This window comes from Saccostrea cucullata, unplaced genomic scaffold, assembly GCF_032062105.1.
Source record: "Saccostrea cucullata isolate Sc308-1 unplaced genomic scaffold, CSIRO_AGI_Scuc_v1 ctg3073, whole genome shotgun sequence".
Lineage (NCBI taxonomy): Eukaryota > Metazoa > Mollusca > Bivalvia > Ostreida > Ostreidae > Saccostrea > Saccostrea cuccullata.
In genome coordinates this window covers 1-19316 of record NW_026934511.1, presented here as the reverse complement: position 1 = coordinate 19316, position 19316 = coordinate 1, and the positions used below count along the sequence as shown (strand labels likewise).

Sequence of the window (19316 nt, the reverse complement as noted above, 5' to 3'; positions counted from 1 at the left end):
TAACCACTCGATCAGAATCATCAGCAGAAAGTGCAGCGACTGATGTCCCAATGGCAGCATTTTCTGACACAGTGACAGTTTGGTTTCCAACAGAGAACTGAGGTGACGAGCGGTCTCGATACACTGAAATGATCACTTGAACTGCAGTTTTCCTCTCAGGGTTACTGTTGTCATATGCATACACTGTAGCCTGCAAAATAATACACATTCATTGAATACTAGCGTGCTTTTTATAATGAATATACACAACTTCTACCATCTAATTAATATTTTCAATATTTTAAAGAAACCATCTAAAAATTCGATGGAAATGAACTCAACTTTGTTAATGTTCTACAGCTTCCTACACATATACATGTAACTTAAAGGCTATTGAAATCTCTCCTCTGAACTTACTGTATATGCTGGCTGCAAGTCAGTGGTTAAGTCAGCCTGTACGGTGATGACACCAGTGTTGGGACTCAAGGAGAAAAGCCGAGTGAACGGAACTGGATTAGCTCCATCATATCCATAGGTTATCCTGTCCTGTACGCAGAAATACAATATTTAAAGAATATTATTAAAAGCAATATCAATTTTCTGGAAATAGAGCATTTGGATGTGTATTTTGTCCTAAATGTTCAATTCTGAATTTATCTCATCTAATACTATACCCCAATGTCCCTGTCTGTTGCATTGAGCTGTAAAACTACCACATTAATGGCAGTGCTTTCACTGATGTTGGCAGAGTATTGGACTCTGTCAAACTGTGGTGCGTTTTCATTGCGTGTAATTGTAATTGTTACATTTGTTGTTGCTCTGTCATTGGGATATGCTACATCATAGGCCTGGACTTGAAGCTGCGAGAAAAAAAAAAGAATTCATGGATTATTGAATTGGCGCTTGATCAAAAGTCAAATTATTTAAAACAAGAAATAGTTTCTCATAAAAATACATGTAAAAAAAATGATATGCTTAAATTATGCCTAGTCAATATTAAACAAAATATTGAATGTACTCATTAGACACTTACAACATATTGGAAGACATTCTTCTCTGATCTGAGGTCGTTCTGGATATATATGGACCCATTAGTTGGTGATAGATAGAAGAAGTATGGTGCTGAGCCAAACCCTGTAGCTTCATATCTAAGGGAACTTGTGGGCTGCAAGTAAGGAATGAAGAATGAGAATAAAATTCTATGAAACAGAAGCATTTCTATAGGACAAAGTTTAACCCTTCAATTAACTAAAATACCATAGTTTTAAAAAAATTGTTTTTTCATTGCCAAGATTCTAGTGAGTACAAATATTTAAGATTCAACTTGGCAAACTGAAGCTCTAAAATTTTTCCTTTGTTCTGAGTTTTCAATAAGCATTAAAACCTACCCGGCTGTCAGAGTCCTGGGCCGACACTTGTAAAATAGATATGGAAATTGGTGAATTCTCAGACAGCTCTCTTGCGTAAGTCCCCAGGAAGAATGGACTCTGCCGATTTCTGTTGACTATAACTCTGACATTAGCCTCTGCCGACTTCTCATAATCAGGATACTGCTGATCTCGCACCCGTACTTTCAACTTTCAATTGGAAAAAAATAAAATTCTCTAAATTGCGCAATAGTATGCTTTAAACATAGGTAATCAGAGATTACAGAGCTCACCTCAACGTGTGTTGTCTTTTAGTAAGGCAAAGTCACACAATTAACCAACAAAAATTGTACATCCAAAAGTGCAAAATTTATGCAATTTTGATACTTTGGAATAGAAGGTCTATATAAAAACTTAAAACTAGTTCTTCATCATAAAAATGTAATTAAAATCCAGCATCTGAAGCAAGATTGAGAGTTTTCATCCCTTGATGCATCATTTGTGCAACTGGTTTATATAAGCCTTATAGTTTCTTGGTGATAGACTTGCACCCATAACTTTTACGAGGTTTATTATCAAAATGTTGTCGAATTCAGCATCTGAAGCAAGTACATTAGTGTGCATCCTATATCATCCATGCAAGTTTGGTCAACATATGGCTTAAAGTTACTTGCAAATGAAACCTGTATAAAAAAATCAACCTTTCCACTAATCCAGAAAATGTAGGTAGATTCTAAAATAATTTTGTACCATCCATGCAAGTTTGGTCATTATAGGGCTCAAAGTTACTTTGAATCCTGCACCATAAACTTTAACCTGTTTACTCGTCCAGAAAATGTAGGTCAGATTCAGCATCCGAAGCAAGTCTGGTAGTATGCATCCTAAGATGTACCATCCATGCAAGTTTAGTCATTATAGGGTTTATAGTACCTTGGAAATGAAACCTGCACCAAAAATTTTAACCTGTTCACTCAACCGGAAAATGTAGGTCAGATTCAGCATCCGAAGCAAGTCTTGTAAAATGCATCCTATGATGTACATAACAAGAAAGTAGTCAATTATATGTCTCAAAGTAAATTGGAAATGAAACCTGCACCAAAAACTTTAACCTGTTCACTCAACCGGAAAATATAGGTCAGATTCAGCATCCGAAGCAAGTCTAGTAGAATACATCCTAAGATGTACCATCCATGCAAGTTTGGTCATTATAGGGCTCAAAGTAACTTGGAAATGAAACCTGCACCATAAACTTTAACCTGTTTACTCGGCCAGAAAATGTAGGTCAGATTCAGCATCCGAAGCAAGGTTGGTAGTATGGATCCTAATATGTACCATCCATGCAAGTTTAGTTGTTATAGGGTTCATAGTACCTTGGAAATGAAACCTGCACCAAAAATTTTAACCTGTTCACTCAACCGGAAAATGTAGGTCAGATTCAGCATCCGAAGCAGGTCTTGTAATATGCATCCTAAGATGTACCATCCATGCAAGTTTGGTCATTATATGTCTCATAGTAACTTGGAAATGAAACCTGCACCAAAAACTTTAACCTGTTCACTCAACCGGAAAATGTAGGTCAGATTCAGCATCCGAAGCAAGTCTAGTAGAATACATCCTAAGATGTACCGTCCATGCAAGTTTGGTCATTATAGGGCTAAAAGTATCTTCGAAATGAAACCTTCACCAAAAACTTTAACCTGTTCACTCAACCGGAAAATGTAGGTCAGATACAGCATCCGAAGCAAGGCTGGTAGTATGCACCCTAAGATGTATCATCCATGTAAGTTTGGTCAACATAGGGCTTATAAAAACTTACACCAAAAACTAAAAAAATGTTAACCTGCACCAAAAACATTAACCTGGTCATTCCTTTGCTGAAATTGCAGCATCTGAAACTTTGACTGGTACAATGAAACACACTAGAAACATCTTCCATGCATGTTTAATCAATATAGGACATAAAAGTACTTAAAAAGAAAACTGCTCCAAAAAACTTAACCTTAACCCGGGACGCCGACGCCGACACCGACGCCGACGCCGAGGGTATCACATAAGCTCCCCCCAACTTCGTTGAGGTGAGCTAAAAATTCATAAATAGAAATTTGGTCTTTTTACTCTTAAATTTAAAGTTTTGTCTCTGAGTATTTTCCAAATTACTTAATTAACACATAAAATTTACACTAAATCCTGTAATTTCTTCGAGTTATATAGTTAAATTTTACTCCGTAACTTACATTGTATTCTGCAGCCTTAGTTGTGTCATCCATTAGCGATTTTGCCACAAAGAACTGACCATTGGTGGGGTCCAATGAGAAATACATTAAAGCCCTGTTTGATGCCGCAGTGCCATCACTCAACAAGTCAAACCGCAGAACGTCCTATGGTAGAAAAGATCAGATATTAAAACCTTCTTATAAAATGGCAGTTGATGTGTTATATCACAGTTTTAGAGGCATTAATTGTGAGAAATTTACAATGACTGAATAAAGAAATGACAAAATTATCAAATTCAAGAAGTTTCAGGACAACTATTTTTCAAATACTTATCAATTTTTTTTTTTATTAATTGATATTTTCTGTGCATCATTTTGAGATTTGGTGCATTAAAAATCTCTAAAAGAAATCAGACAAAACCATTGTATAGGCCTTGTCCATAAAATGAATATAACTTATCTGTCTCCGAGAGTTAACTTTCCTAGAATAAAAACTTACGTTGTCTGCATCAGTTGCTGTGATGTTAAGAATATTGGATCCTGGTGCTCTGTCTTCCCAGATGGTTGTGGTGTAAGATGGCAGACCAAACTGGGGGTTGGATGGGTTTTTAGTGACATCAATTGTCAGAGTAGCAGTGGCCGTTTTTCCAGGAGAACCGCTGTCATATGCAGTGACGACAAGCTGAAAGAAAGCACAACAAATTTTTGAAATTTTTAAAAACTATTTTTTAACTTTCACAATGCAGTCCTTTTTGTTTGAGTTAAAAGAAATATGCTGCTAAATTTAGATATAGAGGATCAATATCTTAAACCTGCTGTCACACTAGAGACAGAATATGTCACCATCATATAAAATAGTACATAAGGCTTACTTTATACTGCTGTTGTATGTCTTTTCTCAAGTCGTTGTTGATAGCAACCTCTCCACTCGAGTTATCAACTCCAAAGAAGAAAGGAGCATTCAATGATCCAGCTACACCATACACAATTGAACCCTAAAAATCAAAGTAAAAATGTAGACCACATTTACATTCTTTTAAATAGAAAATAATGTATGTTCGTGTACACAACCTAGGTATATTTAGATTGAGTAATTATTACTACGGAAAAACTGCTTCATCGTGTATGTAGTTGTCAATGTGAATTTAGTTTATAACCCCACCCCCATGAAATTGTTCTTTCTACCATATATCTAGATCTTTCGATCCTGGAACCTTGACTTAGAACTCACCTTCCGATCAGGATCCCTTGCACTGACTGTGTACACTCTCAAGTTAGTTTGCTGGCTCTCAACAATTTGTACTCTGTAAGGTGTCCCCTCAAACACTGGGGGTTGATCCCTGATGACAAGTACATTGACCTGAGCACTTCCTACTTTACCACTAGGATCCCTTGCTGTTACATCAAACTAGAAATAAAATCATTTATGGTTATTGTTTCTTTTTCTTTGTCAAATGTTAATATACATTTTGTGCTTTGAAATCTGGTATAATTATTGAGTGTGTGTATACATATATGCTAAAAACCCTAAAATTATTCTAGACATTTTAAAGTGTAACAACAGAAAGTGAAAGTAAAAAAAAAAATTGTATCAGAAGAAAACAATTAAAAATTTCACAAAACTTTTGCTAACCAGCATTCCAATAAAATTATAATAATTCCTTAAAAAGATAACAGAATTTATAGAAAGTGTTTTATTATTAATAAACTTTAAAACTAAATTCAGATTTTGCTAACCGTAAATGTATTAGTTGATGTTGAAGTGAGTAGGGACTTTAGCGTTATGACTCCCGTTTCTGCATTCAGATAAAAGAAATTTAAATCATCTGCCCCGGTGTTCCCTCCTGAACTGAAGAAATAGGAAACAGGATCCTGAAGAAAAATAAAAAGCTTTAAATACAAACTATCTACATCACATACATTAAAAAATAAATTGACAAAATCATTGCTTATTATCAATTTGAAATACACATGAAGTCTTACATTGTCTGCATCTGATGCTGAAACCTGTGTAATGTTACTTCCTAGAGGTAAACTCTCAGCTACTTGAACACTGTAGATAGACTGGGTAAAGGCTGGAGGGTTAGGATTGCGGTTGACGACAATGGTAACAGTGGCCGTGGCTCTGTCTGTAGGATACTGGGTGTCATAGGCTATTACAACCAGCTGTAAGAAATATTGATTCACACGTATACATAATCAAATGTTTATAATCAACGAGAAATAGAGATTTACTGGAAAACTGAGTGTATGGATACTTACATCATACTGAGATCTCTGTAAGCTGTCCTCCATTAAGCCCCGGGCAACATTGATTTGTCCTGTGGTTGTATTCAATGAGAAAAATGATGGAGCAGGGTAGTTTCCTATCACATCATACATGATACTTCCCTGAAAGCAAAATAAAAGTTCCTTATATGCTCCAAACTTGAAGGAATTAACTTATGACATTTTTCATTTCTGCACATACTAAATAAAAACATGACATATAACAACATTCATTGATTGGACTTACTGTATTTGGGTTCATATCTTGATCAGTAGCACTGACTGTGAAGACAACGGTTTGCGAGGCAGGGGTGCCCTGTCCTAAGCTCCTGCTGTAAGGAGTGTTTACAAACACTGGAGACACCTTATTACGGTCAATTGTGATGAAAGCTAGAGCCTGTCTACAGTTCTGTGGATCTCTCTGGTCACAGGCCTGGACTTGAATCTGATGGGGATGAAGAATACCATTAGTTTTACCATACTGTACTGTTGTTACTATCAAATCACTTTTAATCATTAAGAACTTTTATTTCTTCCATTAATTAGGAACACCATAAATTCATTAAAATTTCATTCTTGTGAATATTTGTATTCCATTTACAACTTACAATAATTACTTATGGAAATTGTGTTGCTTATAGAAAACCCAATAACCTATCCTTGAAAAATAAAGTGTCTGGAAATGTTATTGATTTCAACAGTACTAGTCAAATTTCACAAATATCACCTCCACTACTAGCTGTTCTTTTAGGAGTGAATGAACTATTTGATTGATTTTATTAGAAATTTATGGAAGAAACAAATCTTAAACAAACAAAAACATCTGATCAGTCATTGATCTGTTTTGCCTTTTTTTTTTAATATTACCTGGTCATTATCCTGATTTCCTGTGGTCAGATGTCTTTTAATTGTGATCCAGCCTGTTTCTGGATTTATGTAATAGTAAGTCTGGGCTCTGGAATCACCAATTATGCTGTATCGAATTTGATCCTGTCAAACAAAATCAACAATGTATTAGCATGAATTTCAACTAATTTTTGTTAAATGCATAAAAACTATCGAGTACATATTAGGGGGCAGGACTTTTGAGTCATTAATTTGGATCACTTATTTTAGTCAACTTTAATTTCTTAACTTTATAGATAAATTAACAGTGAACATTTTACCATGCAAGGTCTGCTATTCAGAGATGTTGAAAAAGCAGGAGGAAATTGAATAAAATCATCTGTGTTTTAAATTTTATGACATTTGCTACCGACAAGTAGATTAAAACTTCAAAGGCAATTTCATAAAAAAAATCAGATCATGATTATCATCTGAAATTTTTGTAATCAAAAAAATTTGTAAAACTTACTCCATCAGCATCTGTTGCGTTAACTTGAACCACTTGATCTCCAAGAGGAATTGTGTCCAGAACTGTTCGACTGTAGCTTGGTAGGGAGAAAACAGGAGCATTCAGGTTCCTCCTCACAGTAATGGTGACAGTGGCATTGGCTTTATTGTTGGGATATCGTGTATCATGGGCAGTGAGACGGAGCTGCAAAACGTTAATCATGAAATATATAGCACATGAACAGAACATCAAATTCTCTTATGTTTATCTTAAGAGATCGGTTTTTTTTCATCATTTACGTTATCCTCTGACCATATAAAAAAAACCCATCTGTGTGCTAATGTTGATGATTATCAGAAAAAATGTCAGTTCAAGATGGCTTTAAAAAAAGAAGTATCAGCTTTTGTTCATTCTTTAGCTTTTTACTCTGTCAAGTGTTGCTCACATAAGTGATATCTGCTTGGAGTCACTCCAAAGCTACTTACTGTGTATGTGGTGCCCACATCTTTTCTGAGAAGGGCTTGATTTATAATCGTTATATTCCCTCTGTCAGAGATCACACCAAAAAAGGCTGGAGCAGCATTGTCACCAATAACAGTGTATACAATTCTCTCCTGAAAACAGCAAATTATTGAAATTCTACACTTACTTAAAATTACTTTTTAATCAACTATAGTAATTGAACTTTTTGTATGAAATAATGATATTTTTCTTTTCCACTAAAATTCTTTCCCAAATAAACTTACTTTAAGATCTCGGTCTATGGCCTCTGTGTTGAAGATGATGGTTCCGTCTGGGGTATTCTCGGTCGTTTGAACATTATACGGAGTGCGGATGAACTCAGGGCTGAACTGATCCTTGATCACATTGACCACGACGTTGGCCGTGGTGGTTTTCTCTGGAGTCCTCTGGTCACTGGCCTGTACTGTGAACTACAATAATAAAACCAAGTCCTTGAAATTGTTCAATAATATATAAGTACTTAATTAACAAAATGATAATCAAGTACTAATATTTTACTTTTAATGGTCGAGTTAGTTCCTCCTGTTAAATTAGTTCACTTACAGTGTACTGGTTTTCAGTCCTTCCTAGGAGAACACCCTTCAATGTGATGACCCCTGTCACTGGGTCCAGATAAAACAGCTCTGTGTAGGGGGAGCCACTCAGTATTCTGTAGTTCAATGGGTCCTTCAAACGATAAAAGGAAAAAACTTACAACCTCTTCAACGATGAAGGAAACATATCATCACTTACTTTCACTTTAAAATTTTCTCCAGCTTCCTTAATACTTAGAGAAACAAATGTACAATAGTTGTTCTTTTTAATTGACCAGAACATGTACTTACATTGTCCGCATCACTTGCAGTTACTTGAGTTATGTTGGAACCTAGTGGAATAGTGTCCTGTACAGTGACAACATATGAAGTAGGCTGGAATACTGGACCATTTTCATTACGGGTGACTATAATGTTAACGGTAGATGTGGCAGTCTGTGTTGATACTCCTTGATTTACTGCCTGAACTAACAACTGAAAAGATAAAAAAAACTCAAGTATGTTGTACGTTTTTTTAAATATATCATTTAGACTTAAACCTCTTAAAATTTGCTAAAATTGGAAGTAGTTTACCAGATAAACAACATACTTCATGATTTCTTTTTATAAAATTATTATGCATAAACTTTTTGTAATACCCTGTAGGAAGTGAGTCGAGATGCGTCCTGGGTAAGGGCTTGTATAACATTCACTTGTCCTGAAGTTGGATTGACACCAAAATAATCAGGTCCACTTCCTATACCAAGCAAGGTATACACAATGCTGGCCTGTTCAAAAGCAAAACCACACTCCATTTAAATCAATGCATTGAATTGTTGTAGGCCATAAAAAAATGCATACTCTGAAAATTGCTTTCACTACCAACAAAAGGACGTTTCACAACATTGAGTGAAAATTCCGTTGATCTGAACATACCCCAGGAGAGGCTACTGTTGTTACAACTGATGCACTGACTGGTGTGTTCTCACTAATAGTAGCATTGTAATTATTGGCAGAGAAAGTAAGCACTCCACTGTCTCTCAGTACATTAATGTGCACTGTGGCAGTAGCAAACCGCTGGGGACTTCCTTGATCTCTGGCTTCCACTGTCAGCTAAAAATACAAAAGAAAAGAAGCTGAAGAAAATCATGTTTTATCATCACTTTATCTTATCATCATATTCTTCTAAAATGCTGTAACACAGTTATTTTTTTTAAGCAGGATAATTTGATTTAACATCTTATTGGCACAAAATTATGATAAGATAGTAAAGTATGATTATGATAAGATAAATTATGATATGATATTATGATAAATGTGCTTCATCACCATTTAGACTTGTTACAGACTGATGAACTTGAGAGATTTTGAGATAAATCAAAGATAAAAACAAACATATATAAATTGAAAAGTCTGAACATTTGAGCACACTATTTTGTATTGCCATACCCTGAAATTACTGGTGGCGATCGATTTCACAGATTTCTGAAGGACAATAACACCTGTGCCAGGGTTTATGAAAAAATATTCAAGTGGATTTCCAACTCCTCCTGTTATGACATATGAGATGACGTTGTTTGGTATCTGAAAAAAAAGGAAAAAAGAGATACATGTAAGTATAATTATGTCAAATTAATCTCGCAAAGAACTCCCAACAGGAAAATCATAAACATGAACATACAAATTTTTTACCAAAGAAAAATCGTAAACATGAACATACAATTTTTTTTTTTTTTTTTTAACAAAATCTGGTTTTCTTTTTGCCAAACTATACCTACATTTACATCGTTATACATATTAATTTTAGTTATTTACTTTTTAAACTATAAAACTTGTCTAACTTACATAAGCATCATCATCTGTGGCATTGAGGTCAATGATGTTTGAGCCAGCCGATAGAATTTCTGGGATATTTACGGTGAGGTCATTGAGATGCAGGAAACGTGGTGAATTCAGATTTCTTTCCACATTGATGGAGACTGTCGCGGTATCCGACAAGGGAGGCGATCCACCATCGGTCACTTGCACTCGAGCCTTTAAGAAAAAAAATAAGTGTTATCTTGAACCAATTAAACAGCTTTATGTTTTGCATCTATGCTGACAAATGCAGGAAGTTCTGCTTTATTAGTTATCATTTTCTTAACAATTAGAGGTATTTTATATTTTTACCACAAAGTTTCCAGAAGTTTGTGTCAAGTTTGTTGTTGGTTTGGTTGATATTGCTCCGGTACTTGGGTTGATTTGGAACACAGAGGGGGCTGGGTCATCTCCAATCAGAGAATATGTCAGAGTATTGAAAGGGCTCTGAAAATAAATCACCACAATATTATCAACTATCACTGAATTTTTCAAGGTAATGTAAACTGTTGTATGCATTTTCAGTATATGATATTTCAGGCTTCAAGACTTTCTTTAAAAAAAAAACAGAATCCTGCAATTTGTGCAAAACAGGAGCTCTTTTGAAATACCGTATATCAGGTTTTTTCCGCGTCATGTTTTTTCCGCGAATCAGAACCTAAACTAATATAGTAAATTTACGCGAATCTAATTTTCACTATTTCAATGTCCCAGTGATTATATTATTTACAATTGTTTAAGCCTATGAAGGAATAGGGTGTAAAATGTAAATAAAAGCATTAAGCTTGAGTTACTTCATACGGTTGAGAAATAGATCGATCGATCTTCAGCTCGTCAATTTCGGAAGACCCGCTCAGCTAATTACACACCTGTGTTGCGTACTAACTCTCAAATCCACAGATATTATTTTTTAAGATTTAAACAATCATAGGTCATTTACTGTTCCAAACTGACTAGCAGCTCAGGTATAATTAGTTTAATGGCTTCTCGCAAGAAACGTGACTCATATAATTAGCTAGCTTGTCAATTAGTAAACAAACAATAAGTTATACCTATTACCGGTATCTTGCGCTTGTCCTCTGATCCCTCTATTTTTACCCTCTACGATATAAGCATTAAGAAATAATCCTACTACAAGAAGAAAACTTTGTATGAAATTTACGCTGTTTTATTTTCCGCGATTCAGAACTCGTCGCGAACAAAGCGGAAATTGGATACACGCGGAAAAATCCTGATATACGGTAATATAACCTGAATTCTTATCTTAATTGCACATAAAATTTGAATATGACTTGTTTGAAGGCTTTCGTTATGTCCCTAAAATAGGTGCTGATCTAATATCCAAGTGATTTTTAGCTCACTTAGCAATTTCTTTTAGAATCATATAAAAGACCTGCAATCATTCTTAATATTCATAAAAGTGGTTCCAAGAGACAATTCTTACATCTGCATCCGCGTCCCTTCCTGAGGGTGTGAATACAACCGTGCCTCCGGCAGCATTCTGTTGCACCTGGGTCTGGTATGTAAATACATTCTCAAAGTAAGGGGCTGTGTTTCTGACCACAGAAATGGACACCAGCTGAGGGTTGTTAGCCGTCCGTGGAACACTTCCTCTGTCTGCTGCATTGACTTGGAACTGAAAAAAATTAAAAGGGCTTGTTTCAACTTCATCTATACACCCTTTGAATTTTGTCAGCACTTTCTTTTCAGTTCTTTATTATAACCTTATAAACTTTCCTCCACATAAATAATATAATTTGGTTAAGATAATGAACTACTCACATTGACTGTAAATCTTGTTGCTTGATTTGGGTAATCTAACATGGATCTCCTCAGCATGACGCCGCCATTGTCTTCGTTTACCATGAAGTAATCAGTGATGGTTGTGTTAGAACCCACGATAAAGTATCTCAACTGATTGTTTGGTGCCTAAAGTACAATACAAAACTTTAAATTTATTGTCCCATTTTGGCCAACCGTGTGCATTTAATTTAATTCACTGTCCCATTTTGGCCAACCATTTCTTCATATTATAACTTTTTTTTTTTTTTTTACATATTTAATTACATTATACAGGAAAGTTTTGCATTTAACAAGCTAGAAGAAATATTGATGACTTTCATTAAACCTTGACTTACAAATGTATCTCCATCAGTGGCCTGCACTGTGACCAGGGGCTCTGATACTGCTTGAATCTCCAGAATTCGGGCACTGTATGTCCTAGCCGTCATTAATGGACTCCGTAGATTTCTGTCCACTCTAACCGTCAGTAGCTCCTCATCCTGCCTCTGGGGTGTCCCACCATCCTTTGCTCGGACACGCAGCTAAAATCAAATGAACATTAGCCATGCTTTCATATGTTGAATTAAGCCTACATAGACATTGATATACCTAAACAAATAAAGTAAAACATGATTTTAATGAAGTGCTAAGAATGGAAAAATTTGCTTTGTTGTATGCATAATTCATTATATCTGTTACATTTATAATGAATTTCAAAGTTAAGAGGAATAAAATAACTTCATTGTAAGCATCAATTCATTATAAGCATGTTCCCTAAAAGTGTGTTTTATATATTTATCACCCTTTCATTTTATCTTGATTCCTTTCATACTTTCTGATTTTTTTTCTCAGGTTATGGAAAGAAGTTAAGTAATTTTGATATACTAACCTGGAAGGAATTAGAAGGGTCTGTGGTAATAGATTGTCGCAGGGTAACTGAACCACCGGGAGCCACCTGGAAGTATGTGGTGGCTTCATTGTCTCCTACCAGTTCAAAGGTAAAGGTATTGAATGGAGCCTGTAAAAAATGTATTTCATTAGCAAGACAATTCAGATTGTGATGGGTGTCTGTGAAAGAGAGAGATGAAGAGAGAGAGAGAGAGAGAGAGAGAGAGAGAGAGAGAGAGACTTACTGATGTGTCATTGTCTCTGCCAGTGACCCTGAAAATTTCTTGGTTGACAAGCTGATTCTCTGAGATGTTGACAGTTGTGGGGAGATTGGTGATCTCTGGGGGGAACTGATTACGAATCACATTCACAGTCAGAGTGGCCTCCGGGCTGGTCCTGGCAGGAACACCACCGTCAGTGGCTACAAACCTCACCTGAAAAAAAAAACATTTCATGAAATTTCTTTATAAATTCTGTGTCTGAGTAAATATTATGTATCTGACATGCACTTTTGAGTTCTGGTATTTTATGGACAATTTTACCTTTCTTAAACAATACTACTCCCCTCCTCCCCCATTTACATGAGAAAAAAGTCAATCAATATGGAACCAATTCACAAATAACTACAATTCTGTCATTTACCAACTGATTGCATTAATTTAACCTTCACATTTCTTTCAGGAGTTACAAAAAAATTCTTACTGTGTAAGGGTCGCCAGTTTGTCCCACAAGACTGTTCCTCAAGAACACATATCCATCAACATCCACAAAGAACAAATCTCTGTTGGGGGAATTGGTAGTCATAGCATAGCTGACTACATTGTTTGGTGCCTGAAACAATACAATACTCCAATTTAATCTTTTTTAAAACAGTATATGAGGATAATTTAAGCTCTTTTCTACCATTTAAAATTTGCCCACAAGTTGTATATAGCAAATTACATTGCTTTCTTTGAATTCATCAACTTTAAATGAAGCCAAGAGGGCGGGGGAAAATGGGAGCCAAAAATGGCACCCCACATAACAGTATACTGTGTTCATGAACAGAGAGCATGGGAATGATCATTTATCTTTTGTTTTTTATTTCAGAAATCCTAATAGTTTTCCCTATAATGTTTTAAAATGATTTGATTTTATTTTTATATCCACGGGACTAAGCAAGACACTGGATTGGGGAGACTAACCTTGTCATCACTGTCTGTAGCCTGGATCCTAACCACAAACTGAGTCACAGACTGAGTCTCAAAAATTGTTCTCACATAGTTATTGGGTGAATTTACATTTATCCATACTGGACTATTCAAGTTTCTGTTAACAGTAACTCGCAAAACAAGGTTTCCTGAGCAGCTTGTGGCAGTATTCACAGCATCTGTAGCCTGAATCCTCAACTGAAAAATTTTTTTTTTTGTGAAAATCAGACCTTGGGTAAAAATTGATGATTCCTTTCCTTCTCTTTTTGTCTATTTTACAGCAATTTTTTAAACATTTCTATATTATATGTAATACACATGATTGTATAGTTTTACCGGCCTCATGTGGGAAACTTTGCAGAGAGATCCGTTTGATTTTTTTCTGCATCTATATTTAATATTATAGCTGCCAATTCTTATTTATGAATAAATGACTGTAGCTACAACTTGAGGTAAAAAGACAACAACTTAGTTTACCTGATAGACAGTGCCTTGATCTGAGAACAAAGATGGCTCTATTGTAGTAACCTGTCCTGACTGAGAGTCAATTCTGAAGAAGGAAGGAGCACTTTCATCTCCAATCAGAGTGTACCTGATTGTGCTGAATGGGGTATTCTGTAAATCAAAAAAACCTTTCAATCATTTACACTTCTTATCAACACCCCCCCTCCATTTTGATAGATAATTAATGCCTGACAAAAAAAAATAATCCATTATAATTCAGCTTCTGCAAAATTAAGACTGTAATTTTCTCTTACAGTTGTGTCTGGATCTGTAGCATTGGCATCATAAATCATACGACTCAGTGAGGACTGGTCAATAGAGATGGGGACCACGGAAGGTGTAAATGTTGGACAGTTTCTATTTCTCAGGACTGTCACTCTTACAGTGGCCAGGTTATTACTGGAGCGTTGAGGAGTTCCTTTGTCATTGGCCCTCACAGACAACTACATTGTAATAAGAAGAATTCATATATTTTTTCAACTGCCATATTTTTTTCTTTTGTTTCAGATCACACTTGATAGGTTCAGAAAGATTGACCAAGTGGGATATACATGTACCTTTACTGCTCATATGGAAAACAAATTGAACAGTCAAGGAAGTGAAAAATATCTACCTCATTAAAAATGAAAAGATTTTTTGGATATGCCCATTCAAAAAATTTTAAATGTTCTTAATTCATACAACCTAGAGAATTTAATGAACTTTTGTTGTTTGAAGTTACAGAACTAAAGAAATTTCTATCATAAGAAATCTTACAGTGTAGAGGCCTGTCTTGGCAGAGTCATCTGTCAGTGGTATCCTGACATAAATTCTTCCCTCTGTGTCGATCCTGAAGTAATTCTGAGCAAGTGCATCACTCACAATTTCATATGTTACTTCATTGTGTGGAGCCTGTTTAAATAAACAAATGAATGGATTATTTCAATTACTTGAAAGTGCAAGTACACCGTAAAATAGCTTCAACACATCGATTTTATGTGAATTACATAACGAGTCCTAGAATGAACTGGTTACAGATAATTTTTTAATTGCTTCAGATCTTTTAAAAATACAACATTCCATTCAACTTGCCTTAGTGTCATTATCCAGGGCCAAGACCTCCTCCACTAAAACATTGAGGGCCTGAGTTTCCCAGATTGTAACAGCATAATCCTGCTTCACAAATTCAGGACTGAGGAGATTGCGATTGACATTGACCGTCAGAATTTTCTCATCATACCTTGGTGGGTTTCCACCGTCAGTAGCTCTGAATGCCAGCTGTAAAGACCATATCAAATTAAAAATTTGGAACTGTAAAGGTTAAAAGAAAGGAAAATTATGGATTATTTATCGAGTGTGACCTGTATAAAAATTTTACCCTGTATGTAGAAGCTGTGTCGGCCTGAACAGTCTGTCTCAGAGTAACAAGGCCTGTTGATTGATCTACTTGGAAGTACACAGTCGCTGTACCATCACCCACCAGGGAGTATCGGATGTCATTGAAGGGACTCTGGAAATAATATAATCAAAAATCTGAAGCAAGTTTTGGGAAAAAAAAATCTTTGTAGTGTACCACTGTAACACTGTAATCTGTAAATTAAGACCAAATTAAAAATATCAGCAACATCAATAAAAAAGAAAAAATACACGAACAAGCAATACAACAAAAACAATATGAACTAACCACTGTATCTGCATCTGTTGCAGTGACTGTGAAAAAGCCCTGTCCAGTGGGTTGATTCTCATTGATGGAAATGATTGTGGGAATGTTTTGGAAGATCGGGGGATTGGCATTGCGATCCACATCCACCGTGACGGTAATTGAATTTGAGAGAGGATTCAAACCTTGATCCGTGGCAGTGACAGTCATCTGTTTGAAAGACAAGAATAAATTTCAGATGCATAGAAATTGTCAGTACTGAAAGAAATTACCTTTACTTGCCCTTAATATATGTAAAACTAAACTCTTCAATAAATGATTTTATACAAGTTTACTCAACAATACCAGCAATAATGTTTGAATTAAAGTACTCCATGTTCTTCTCTGAAACACTACCAGAGATACTGTTTTTCTTGTTTATGGTAAAGAATCATAAATAAAATGACTGCATGTATCTCAAAGATCGTCTTTCATCGTTTCTTACCTGATATCTATCCCCTCTACATGGGTCATACAGGAGGGACCGTCTCAAAGACAGACTTCCTGTCACAGCATCAATAAGGAAACACTCAATATCCTCTGGTCCAGCAGTCAGGGAATATCTCACAACATTGTTTGGTGCCTGTACATGAAACAAAAGTTATACATAATGATGTTATCATTTTTTAAACCTCAATCGAGCAACCCTAACAAAACTAAATTAAATTTGTTGAAATGTCCCATAAATTGAACTTTCTCTTTTATTTATAAATTCTAGTTAAGCAAAACTATTTTTTGTTGAAAATTTCTAATCTCCCATACCAATGCGTCAGTGTCATTTGCAGTCACTGCAATAATCTGTTGACCTAGACTCTGTGTTTCTGGGATTCGTGCCACATACGAAAGACGGTTGAAGATTGGACGTTGATAGTTGCTTTTTACTGTCAGGGTTACGACTGTAACATTGGTCTTGCTGGGGCTTCCCTGGTCATAGGCTTCTATTCTTACCTTAAATTAAGTGATTAAAAAACTTGATTGAAATTAAAAAAATCATATACCCTAAAATTTTCAAAAAGTAATTCATTTTCTTTTTTTTAATTGATGATTCATTAAATGTTTTTTGCCCTAATTATAAGTGAAGCTTATTTATTTAATTTTCAAATTTTTAAGAATTTACCCTATGAATTTACCTTAAACTGATCTTGATTAACACCACTCAAGACGTTCCTAACAGTAATCAAACCAGACGTGGGGTCAACCTGGAAATAGGTAGGTGCCAGATCGTCTCCAGTTACTCTGTATCGAACAATACCAAACGGACCCTGATCATTGTCCCTGGCTGTGACCTGTAGAACACTGGCCCCAGTCTGAATATTACCCTCCAAGTCCTTGGAGTATGGGTCGTTGATAAAATAAGGGGTGTGGTCATTTCTGGACACATACACTGTGATGGTGGCTGTTTTAACCCCAGTAGGTGTCAGAGGAGGATTTCCTCCATCTTGTAGAGATACAGTTCCCTGAAAAGTATGACAAGTGCATTTATCCATTCAAAATTATTACCACGGAATGACTAAGATGACAGTTAATGATCGTTGAAATGACCCGTCTTACTGTGAATGATCTCCTTGTTGAAAGTGTCAAAGGTCTTTGGACTGACAATCTGCCATTCTCTGTCAGTCTGAAAAATTGCAGCATGTCAGCTTCTCCCGTTAAAGTTGTAATTCTTGTGTTGTATGGCGACTGAAACAGAAGACAAGCAGATCAATGCAGAACTTTAAGTGTATTCACAACACTTCTTACGGGTGCTAATTTTTGGGTTTTACAAGATAGTGTCACAATGGAAATTAATTTGCTTGAAAATAATTAAAACACAATTCTACCGCAGTATCAGCATCCCTTGTATTCATGTTGGTGATAGTGACTCCCAGATCTTGGGTTTCTGTAATGTTGACTGTGTAAGATGTGCTGACCCACTCTGGGGGGTTCAGATTTCTGGAAATGGTGACGCTTACTGTAGATGTGGCAGATAGACTGGGAGTGCCCCCATCTCTAGCCTCAATCAGAATCTAAAATAAATTAAGTTTACTTTACTTTTTGCAAGAAAACATTGACCCTTTTCATTTTATGCTTATTCAACATCATTTCCTGTTTCATTTTAATAATAATGATCAAAATAGGTAATTGATGTAAACTTAAAGTGTAAGAGATAACACACTCAAAGGAAAGAATTTTCGTTTCAACTGAATTAACAACTCTTACTGAAGAGGATTCCACATTGTTATTGAGCAGACTCTGACGAGTTGTGATCAAACCACTGGCAGCGTTAATGCTGAACAAAGTTTGTGCTGTAGCATCACCAATGATAGAGTGGGTCACAACGTTGTGGGGACTCTGAAAAAGAATTTCAAAATTAAATTTTCTTGAAATAATGCACAGAAAAGCAAGTGTCTTAGAATACAGTCAGTTCTCTTCTCAGTCCTCAAACAGGTAAATTTTTTACCTGTGCATCAGCATCTGTGGCGTTGACTTGTTTGACAGTAGTACCACTGACACTGTTGAAGTTAAGAGTAGCTGTGTAAGGTGTTCCTTGGAAGATGGGTGGGAATAAGTTTCTGTACACGGTGATCCTTACTGAAGCTTGATCCACAGAAAACTGAGTAGGACTTCCATTATCACGAGCCCTGACGGAAAACTATAAAGAAAAAGCTTTTCAATTAAGCCATCCAGTTTACAACCAAATTATTAAATTAAAGATAAATCAATGCCTGAAATTATACTATTAAATCTAATATTATATTTTCTTTTAGTTGGCTAAATTGAAATTTCAATCATCAAATTATTACAAAACTTAGTATAAATTGTTTCAGGCCTGCACCAAAAACACAAACATGACAATAAAATTACATGACTGTATGAATTAAGAATACAAACCGTGTACACTGGTGTATCTTGATTGTCAGTATACAAGGGTAGAACAATGGATATAACCCCCCTGTTGTTTTCAGATCTTATACTGAAGAAGTTCAAGCCAGCCCCATTCAGGTTGGGTGTGGTATCTGTCATCTCATAGGTGATTTCATTATTAGGTCTCTGAAACAGTTCACAGAATTCCATATGTTTATCAATATTTAAATCTGTTTGCTGCCAAGTCACTTAGATGTTCTAGTAATTAGTAAACAAATATTCAAAAAGATTCAAAATATAGTGACCATTCTATGATTTTTAAACAATAACACTATTGTAATAAATTAATATGAAATCAACAAAAAGAAATATTAAACTG

The 19316-nt window shown here is 35.5% G+C and overlaps 1 protein-coding gene across 1 annotated transcript in view; it reads right to left on the bottom strand.

The window, feature by feature from the left end:
- Window positions 1–19106, bottom strand: part of LOC134240934 (protocadherin Fat 3-like) — a 51436-nt gene extending 32330 nt beyond the window's left edge. The window contains exons 1-45 of the mRNA XM_062723046.1: window positions 18965–19106; window positions 18534–18725; window positions 18293–18424; window positions 17914–18099; window positions 17645–17773; window positions 17224–17550; window positions 16856–17041; window positions 16539–16676; window positions 16079–16264; window positions 15773–15904; window positions 15487–15672; window positions 15172–15306; window positions 14670–14858; window positions 14389–14526; window positions 13906–14109; window positions 13424–13552; window positions 12967–13155; window positions 12723–12851; window positions 12190–12375; window positions 11834–11980; window positions 11496–11687; window positions 10364–10498; window positions 10040–10228; window positions 9644–9778; window positions 9131–9307; window positions 8854–8982; window positions 8507–8689; window positions 8226–8348; window positions 7907–8092; window positions 7646–7774; window positions 7182–7364; window positions 6695–6817; window positions 6075–6272; window positions 5822–5950; window positions 5543–5725; window positions 5297–5431; window positions 4791–4967; window positions 4432–4554; window positions 4059–4241; window positions 3581–3724; window positions 1368–1556; window positions 1013–1144; window positions 654–839; window positions 397–525; window positions 5–190 (exon numbers count right to left, since the gene is read on the bottom strand). Coding sequence (XP_062579030.1) covers window positions 5–190; window positions 397–525; window positions 654–839; window positions 1013–1144; window positions 1368–1556; window positions 3581–3724; window positions 4059–4241; window positions 4432–4554; window positions 4791–4967; window positions 5297–5431; window positions 5543–5725; window positions 5822–5950; window positions 6075–6272; window positions 6695–6817; window positions 7182–7364; window positions 7646–7774; window positions 7907–8092; window positions 8226–8348; window positions 8507–8689; window positions 8854–8982; window positions 9131–9307; window positions 9644–9778; window positions 10040–10228; window positions 10364–10498; window positions 11496–11687; window positions 11834–11980; window positions 12190–12375; window positions 12723–12851; window positions 12967–13155; window positions 13424–13552; window positions 13906–14109; window positions 14389–14526; window positions 14670–14858; window positions 15172–15306; window positions 15487–15672; window positions 15773–15904; window positions 16079–16264; window positions 16539–16676; window positions 16856–17041; window positions 17224–17550; window positions 17645–17773; window positions 17914–18099; window positions 18293–18424; window positions 18534–18725; window positions 18965–19096 — 7350 coding nt within the window. The 5' untranslated portion in view covers window positions 19097–19106. The remainder of the gene's footprint in view (window positions 1–4; window positions 191–396; window positions 526–653; window positions 840–1012; window positions 1145–1367; window positions 1557–3580; window positions 3725–4058; window positions 4242–4431; window positions 4555–4790; window positions 4968–5296; window positions 5432–5542; window positions 5726–5821; window positions 5951–6074; window positions 6273–6694; window positions 6818–7181; window positions 7365–7645; window positions 7775–7906; window positions 8093–8225; window positions 8349–8506; window positions 8690–8853; window positions 8983–9130; window positions 9308–9643; window positions 9779–10039; window positions 10229–10363; window positions 10499–11495; window positions 11688–11833; window positions 11981–12189; window positions 12376–12722; window positions 12852–12966; window positions 13156–13423; window positions 13553–13905; window positions 14110–14388; window positions 14527–14669; window positions 14859–15171; window positions 15307–15486; window positions 15673–15772; window positions 15905–16078; window positions 16265–16538; window positions 16677–16855; window positions 17042–17223; window positions 17551–17644; window positions 17774–17913; window positions 18100–18292; window positions 18425–18533; window positions 18726–18964) is intronic.
- Window positions 19107–19316: the final 210 nt, after the last annotated feature.